The 8,050-nt window shown below is 45.9% G+C and overlaps 1 protein-coding gene across 1 annotated transcript; it reads right to left on the bottom strand.

Annotated features, from left to right (window-relative positions):
* Nucleotides 820–3,500, bottom strand: LOC110434064 (translation initiation factor IF-2-like). The gene is made up of 2 exons (XM_021457725.1): nucleotides 3,456–3,500; nucleotides 820–1,969 (listed from the first exon to the last, which is right to left on the bottom strand). Exon 2 carries the CDS (start codon nucleotides 1,967–1,969, stop codon nucleotides 1,025–1,027), a length of 945 nt encoding a protein of 314 aa, XP_021313400.1. The 5' UTR covers nucleotides 3,456–3,500; the 3' UTR covers nucleotides 820–1,024.

Below are 8,050 nucleotides of genomic sequence, written 5' to 3'. Positions count from 1 at the left end.
CCTGTGCAGGTCCTTGCAGCTGGCCTGATGCGTACAGCACTTTCTCCAGGTCGCTGCATTGGGCTATGTTCAGCTGCTTCTCGACTGCTTTTAACCAGTCGTCTGCCTCCAGTGGATCAGAGGCATGGGTGAACACCGGAGGACGTCCTTTCAAGAACTCCCCTCGCTTGTCACGGACTTGAACCGGCGGTGGTGCTGCTACTGGTTCATTGTTCATACGGTTCATCATAGCTTGCATCAGATTAGCTTGCATACCCATGAGCTGTTCTCAGGTACACCACGTCCACGGCCACGACCACGGCCACGGCCATGTCCATGACCAGCGGCTGCTCCTTCGGCGTCCATCTGCGTCCAACAAAGATTCACGGCTTTTAGTGATCTTCCAAAATAATTATTCATCGCTTATAATGGATAAAAACAAGTCTAGCAGTTTTCTGGACAAGTTTCAAATTCAGCAGGTCAGTAATCTGTGCTTATCTCAGAATCTATAGATCCAATATAAACATGGTATACATCGTTGGAAAGGTTAAGAAATTCTCTTCAAACTTTATTCAGACCACATTTACTGATTCCATCAGTAACATAATCAAAATTGTGGTTTATCAGGTTCTGCTCTGTTTCTCAGTCTGCGCCGGTACAGCAGATTAAAACAGACATATCTCATAGATATGAACAGATAATGAGGTGATTCCAGTTGGAGATGAAATATATACCAGTCTAGTTTTCACCATAAAAATTTCGTAATTTTTGACTGAACCGATAATGAGATACTGAATAAACATCACAGACTGCTCCAGAAACAGCATGACTGAGACAAGATAAAGTAACCCAACCTCGAATTTAAACAACATTTACTTCTAAGATTAAGGTTTAGAAACATGCGGACAGGCCCACATGTTTCCACAATCAAACAAAACTCCAAATCATAATTGTTCATCAACACAAACAGCAACTCACTAAAGTTCACAAGCCACACATTACTGAAATACTCGCGCTAGCGTCTAACTAGAAGGTACTGGGAAATCTAGGGAGCTCTATCCTGCAGAACGAACTTGCGGGGCTTCTTCTTGTAGATAGGTGGCTGTCCAAGCTGACCACGCAGCTCATCCACCTGGCGCTGGAGGCGCTTCCCCGCCTGCTGTGCAACACGCAGCTCCTGCCTCAGTGCCACGTTCATCTCCTGAATGGCACTGACGTGTCTCACCGTCGTATCCAGGGTAGGGTCACCGGCAGGGGGTGCCAGGACATGCCATGTCCTGCCATCTGGGTCGTTGCGGGGAAGGAACCGGTACCTATCCTCCTGCATGGCCTCAAAACGGCGGCCATGGTAGTGAAAGTACGCGGCCTGAGCTGCATCCTCCATGCTCTCGTAGGCGGAAGCACGTCTAACCCTGCTCTCGTGGATGGACTCCACCTCATCCGAGTTGTCGACGTTGTTCCGAGCGGTGATGATCACCTCGGCCTTCCAGTAGGTGTTCTCCAACGGGTGCTTGTGCTCCGAGCAAAGGTAGCGGACGGTGGCAGCAAACTCCAGGTAGTAGCTCGCCAACACACCCGTGAGCAGAGTGTGGTAGTGAGCGTCCTCGTCCGCCTCCATGAACTTGTTCCTGGAGGTCCATCCCATCTCCGGAACAACCTGTGGGTACTGAGGCGTCGGTGCTGAACCCGTCGACGCGTGGGGTGCAGGCGCAGGTGGTGCAGGTGCAGGTGGTGCAGGTGCAGGTGGAACTGGAGCGGCAGCCTGCGGGATTGGTACCGCCACTGGTGTAGGAGCTGAAGGTGTAGGCGTAGGGGACCCCGTGTCCATAGGCTCCTCCTCCTCGCCGCCACCAGAGGCGACGACCTCGGGCTCAGGTACGGGTGCTGGTGCTGGTACGGGTGCAGGTACTGGGGCTGGTGCTGGTGCAACTGGCGGAGCACGGGCGGCGATGAAGAGAGCACGGTACGCGGCTGCGCTGCGACGAGGCATCTATAAATTTTATTTAAGAATTAGAATCAATATGTTTACATAAATAGAACAGTGGGTAAGAATATAAAATTTTAATAAAATAACAAGAAAATAAAGTAAGTAATGAAATAAATAAAGCGATAATAAAAACCCTAAAATCGACTGTTTCTACCTAGGTTTGCGTCCTACAGTCAGCCTTGCTTTGATACCAGTTTGTCACACCCAAATTTAAGGATAAATTTGAGTACAATAATCTCATGTGCGCCCGAGAAATAGTCGCGCACACAAGTCGACAAATTATAAATGTATCATCACAAGTGTCTTACATAACGTTATTACAACATAAATATATCAAAGTCTGCGACAAACGGAAAATATAACTCATAACTAGCTGTGATAAGATAGCTCCAACACAGGAACGACCGACTGGGGGATCGCCAACCTAGAAGTCCTCAAAGAATTCCTCGTAGTAGCTGTCATCTGTTACCCATCCGGGATTTTGTCCAAAAAGAAATGTAAAGACAAGCGTGAGTACATCTCGTACTCCGCAAGCATAACATAGGATTTTATGTGGCTCAAAAGGGCAGACACTGGCTACTGCAGTTAGCATTTTAATTGGTCAATGTTTTAATCCTATTTAATCATCATTTATGCTTAAGCTCCCGATTAGCCCCAATGAGTACATAATAATAACACTGTTAACCTTCACGGCTAACACCATCACCATCACGGTTAATCCACATTAATCATCACGATCAATGCGTCAGATTTATTTCCCATAAACATCCACACCCAACTATTCCGTAAGGGTCCAAGGCCGCTCATGTCCGAGAGCACGGCTAGTATACCAGATTGATCAAACTCTGCGCAGAGGTGTGCACTTTTCCCGTAAGTCGTGTTACCCATATGCCCGGGGTTTGCAAGACCCACTAACACTGCCAAGGTGAGCCGGCAAGGAACACTATGAAGCCTTCCATAGGCCACGTCAAACTAGTTAGGGCCACGAGGTTTCCTCGGCAGGCAGATATAGAGAACCCCCTTTCCTATGGCACATCTCCATCACGGCTATACACATAGGAACAGAAGCAGTTCTATACCCAAAGTGGCAAGCCCCTCTTGCGCCCTTTCGGGTAACCTCTAACCAGCTAGATGAGATCCTATTACTGAGCTAAAGTTAGAGCCATATAACCATCACGGTTGCACTGTAAGTCCCGGATTGTCGCTTACAGAGAAGTCCTTACGGAGGGTCTAGGTCAACCCGACCGAAGTCAATTGCACCATAGCCCTTTTTCCCAACATTCATCATCATATTCATTAAAGTCAGAGTGATAATAAAGTCTCAATTAATTAAAGCACTAGCAAAGCTACCCATATGCAATCTACCCATAGGTGTCATAAATATATAGTCAGGTAGCTAGGGTGTCCTTAGGGTTACCAAATTAGACACATGCAGATGCGTAAATAATTAAGTGAATAGGTGTACAAGGGAAACCCATGTTATACTTGCCTTCGGTGAAGGGAAACTGCTGCTGGTCCTGCTGCTCCTCGAAATAAAATGGATCACCCACGGACACGTCACCGTCTGCGCTCGATCGGTACCACACAACAACACGCATCCAAGTTCATTCATACAAACAAACAATCATTTAATTAGAACAGTACACCAACAGATCAAAAATGAAATAAAATACTTAAAAACAGAACCTACGATTCGCTACGATCACATCGATACGAAGATCACGAAAATCGGAGCTAAAACGATCGAGTTACGACTTTTCGGCGATTTCCTATAGGCATTTAATTATTTAAACCTAACCCTGAAAATAAAAAGTGACAAAATACAGAAACAGTAGTACAATCATGTAGAGAATTTAATTACGAACCTAACGCAATTTGAACGGGTCAATTCGGAGCTATAACGAATATTTTATGGCCAAAACAAGTTCAGTGGCAATTTCGTAATTTTCTGAAAACGTAATTTGACCGAACCGACGGGATTTACGCTTTCTAAAAGACAAAACGTATTTCACCCGAAGGCGCTAAGGACCGCGGCTCGAAACCTAAAATCCAGGGGGTTTCTTAAGCAAATTTCACCCACGAAGGGGTACAGGGCGCCCTGGATCGTCCGATCGCGAACGGACGGCCGAGATTAGAGAAGGGGGAAAAGAGAGAGAAGAGGCGGCGCGCCTGGCCGGAGGGGAGGAAAGGCGCGGCGGCGCCGCCATGTCCGGCCTGCGAAGCTCGCCGGAGAAACTCGATTAGGCGCTACGGGGCTCGGTTTCGCGAACCAGTTTCGCTGCGAGAGAGAGGAGATCGCGGCGAACTCGGTTCCAACCTTAGCGCGGCCGGGGAGACCACGCGTGGCCCGCTCCATGGCCGGCGGCCATGAAGCTCGCCGGAGCACGCGCCCAGGGGGCTAGGAGGCACGAAAATACAACGGGTTCGGTCGAGGAGAAAGCGGGGAGGATGGGGAAGCTCACTGTCGCGACGAAGTCGGCGAGGACGGCTCGGACGGCGGCCTTCACGCGGAGGTCGCGGCGGCGGCTTCTCTACGCAAGACCGAGAGGAGCGAAGACAAAGAGAAAAGAAATTGGGAAGGGGGAGAAAGAAGGCTCGGGCGCACGGGGTTTTCTCCAACTGAAGGCCGTGGCGCGGGGGACGGGAGAACGTGGGCGCGGGGGAGGCGCCGAGCGGTTTTCCAACCGAGAGAGAGAGAGAGGAAGAAGCGGGCGGCGGTTTGGGGAAGGAGGAGCTGACAGGCGGGCTCGACCTGTCAGCGGGAGAGAGAGAGAGAGGGGAAGGTAGGAGGCCGGCTGGGCCAGGCCCGAGAAGGGGCGTGGGGAGGGTTGCTGGGCCTCCAGGCCGAAAAGAGGAAGGGGAAGGGAGGGAAAGGATTTCTCATTTTTTTTATACACATTTTTCCAAATGAATTCCTTTGCTTCAAATATTTTCTTGCGCAAAATATTTTGGTTTTTAAAACAATCATCACATAAAAGAAATGCACCGGCATGTATGCAACATAAATATTTCTCTAAATTTATATTAAATTTTAATTTCTCCAAATTTATTTATTTTCCTATATTGAAAATGCTCACAAAATAAATTCATTTAAATTTAATTCATCTATTTGAAATAAATAAAATTTTTGGGTGTTACATCTAGCCTAGCTTTCACGACGCGGACGACAGAGCCAGAGAAGGAAACGTACAGTAGGTTTTTTGTAGGCCCTCCTCCGTGTAAAGGTCGTCATATACTTACAACGCAATTCAAACATGTTACGATGAAAACTTCCATCATGTTGTCTAACTGACAAAGTTCGAATCTCACTGCTAGCTTTGCTCAGCTAAATAATTCTTTAGGTCTATGTGTGTGCTTTGCAGCAGACAACATTGAGATCGTGTATGCATATGCAGAGGTGATTTTCCTTTGAGCTTTTTAGGGAGTGTTTGGTTCGAGATATTAAAGTTTAACAAATATTGTATCTATTTTTTATTTGATAATTAATATCTAATCATAAACCAATTAGGTTTAAAAGATTCGTCTCGTAAATTATTGTCTAGCTATGTTTTTAATTTCGTAAATAGTTTATATTTAATACTTTATGCATGTGTCCAAACATTTGATGTGATAGATGTTAAAAAAAACAGGAGCAACCAAACAAGGCCTTACTCTTATGGTTCTAAAATAATTCTAAGTCAAAATATTTCAAGTTTGGCTAAGTTTATAAAGAAAATTATTAACATTTGTAACATCAAATAGATTTATTTTGAAAATGTTGTGTATAATTAATCAAATGGTATTTATTTAGGATCACAAGTATCGGTTTTACAAATATATGTTGTATAAACTAGTCAAATTTAGTTGTTGTGGACTTAGGATAAAACTTGATGGCATTCTTTATAGGAAATTTTAGGTAGTGTGAGAGCACGAGTACTCACGATCGATGGCTGATCCCAATAGCACGACACTCGTGCCTCGTTGCTAATGGTGGCATGACTAGTGCAACGCCATGACACTCGTGACTTTGCTAATGCTCAAATTTCAAGTCACACTACCTTACGGCGGAACCAACCAGTAGTCCTCCAATTTCGGAAAAAGAATTGCCGCCAAACCAATTTTTTCTATTATTTTTATTTAATAATGGCATGAACGGCCAGGAAAAAGAATCATCCCCCCGGCACGCCGCGCGCTAGTGACCTGACCGGGAGATCCAACACCGGAACATGGGGGTGCGCACGCTGGCCACTCGCCAGCGGCGGCCGCCCACCGTCCTGCTGCTCACTGCTCCGCTCATGTTCGCCAGGGTCACGGGCGAGGCGAACTGTGAACCTGCCCGTCGGCATCCGGCAGCGACGTGGCCTTGGCAGGCCGACGCGACGTCTAGTCGTCGGCTCGACGCGGAGGCCGGAGAACGCCGGGCCTACCACCGCCCCGGCCCCGGCGAGCGGCGGCGACTGCTTGAGGCGGCGAGCCATGTACTGTACTGTACTACCTATACAAAAAAATAAAAAGGCCGTGGGATCGTGGGACAACAAGGCCATCTCGAGCTGTCGGCGCGGCATCATCGGCGGGCGAGTCCGCGTAGCACGAGAAAATGTGCCGCTGTCGTTCGGCTGCGTGAATCTCGGTGCAAAAGGACAAGCAAAGTTTTTGGGGGTGCTGCCACGAACTCTTTTTCTCGCTTTTGTCGAGAGGGAATATCGACCGTATCGCATCTGGGTCGAGCGGGCAGTAGAAAAACGGGGGAATGTCGTCGTAGTTCTACCTACCATATACTTAGTCCTTGTTTACTTCCCAAAAAAATTTTGCAAAATTTTTTCAGATTCTCCGTTATATCAAATCTTTAGACGCATGCATGAAGTATTAAATATAGACGAAAATAAAAACTAATTGCACAGTTTGGTCAAAATTGACGAGACGAATCTTTTGAGTCTAGTTAGTACATAATTGGATAATATTTATTAAATACAAACGAAAGTGGTACTATTCTTATTTTTCAAAAAAATTTGGAACTAAACAAGTCCTACTACTGGCATTGTCTCATGCTGATGCGAGACCTTTTCCTTTTTGGACGCATGGTTCGAGTCTCAGAAGGCGCACACACAGTCACACACCGCTCCAAAACTTCCATGTGCAGAAAGTTTGTGGCGGTCATGTTTGGGTTGAACTTGAACATGATGGTGAGACCGATTCTGCGTCACAGTTTCAGTGGATCGCTCGTTTGTGATGACTTTGGCCTTAGTTCCGGAAAGTGAAAAGTTTTCGGTAATGTAGCACTTTCGTTTGTTTGTGATAAATATTATCTAATCATGGACTAACTAGGATCAAAAGATTCGTCTCGTGATTTACAGCTAAAATGTATAATTAGTTTTTGTTTTCGTCTATATTTAATGTTTCATGCAAGTGCTACAAGATTCGATGTGATGGAGAATCTTAAAAACTATTTAATATTAGTATTTTATTTTTCTCTCGTGTAATAAAGCTCAGTCCACTGATCCACACACACCGTAGACCGTAGTGGTCTTCCTGACCTGAATGTAGCATTCAAAATGCAAAGCCTTGCGCGCGGGCCAAGAATCCACGGACCACTCGGAGTATTTTGCAACTCGCGAGGTCATTCAGGCCTTGTTTACTCCACTAGAAACACAAAATTTTTCAAAATTCCCCATCACATTAAATTTTTAGACACATACATAGAGTATTAAATATAAATAAAAATAAAAACTAATTATACAGTTTGATCGGAATTAACGAGACGAATCTTTTAAGGCTAGTTAATTTATAGTTAAACAATAATTACTACAAAACCAACAAAAATGTTACACTATCGTGAAACTTTTTCTTTCGGCAACTCAACAAGGCCTCATTTGTCGTGCCGAAGTGGGGCGGCAGCTCGTGGTGGGATTGATTAGGATGGGGGCGATTAGTGGTGGGATCAGTGCTAGTGGCGCACCAATGCAAGGCGTAAATCTCCAACACCAATCGCTAGTGGATCACTGGTAGCGGATAATTAATTCTTGATTACTGTAAAGTCGCATAAAGTTCGCTGTGTAGCCTACTGCCTACAGCAGTGTGGAGTACTACACTCTGTTGACGAATCAA

The sequence above is a fragment of the Sorghum bicolor genome, chromosome 3, assembly GCF_000003195.3.
Source record: "Sorghum bicolor cultivar BTx623 chromosome 3, Sorghum_bicolor_NCBIv3, whole genome shotgun sequence".
Taxonomy (NCBI): domain Eukaryota; kingdom Viridiplantae; phylum Streptophyta; class Magnoliopsida; order Poales; family Poaceae; genus Sorghum; species Sorghum bicolor.
The sequence above is the reverse complement of the archived record's forward strand: the minus strand, read 5'-3'. Positions and strand labels throughout refer to the sequence as shown.

Bases quoted from the DNA above. Each gene is read 5' to 3' on its own strand.
- LOC110434064 (XM_021457725.1), bottom strand. From the start codon at position 1,969: ATGCCTCGTCGCAGCGCAGCCGCGTACCGTGCTCTCTTCATCGCCGCC.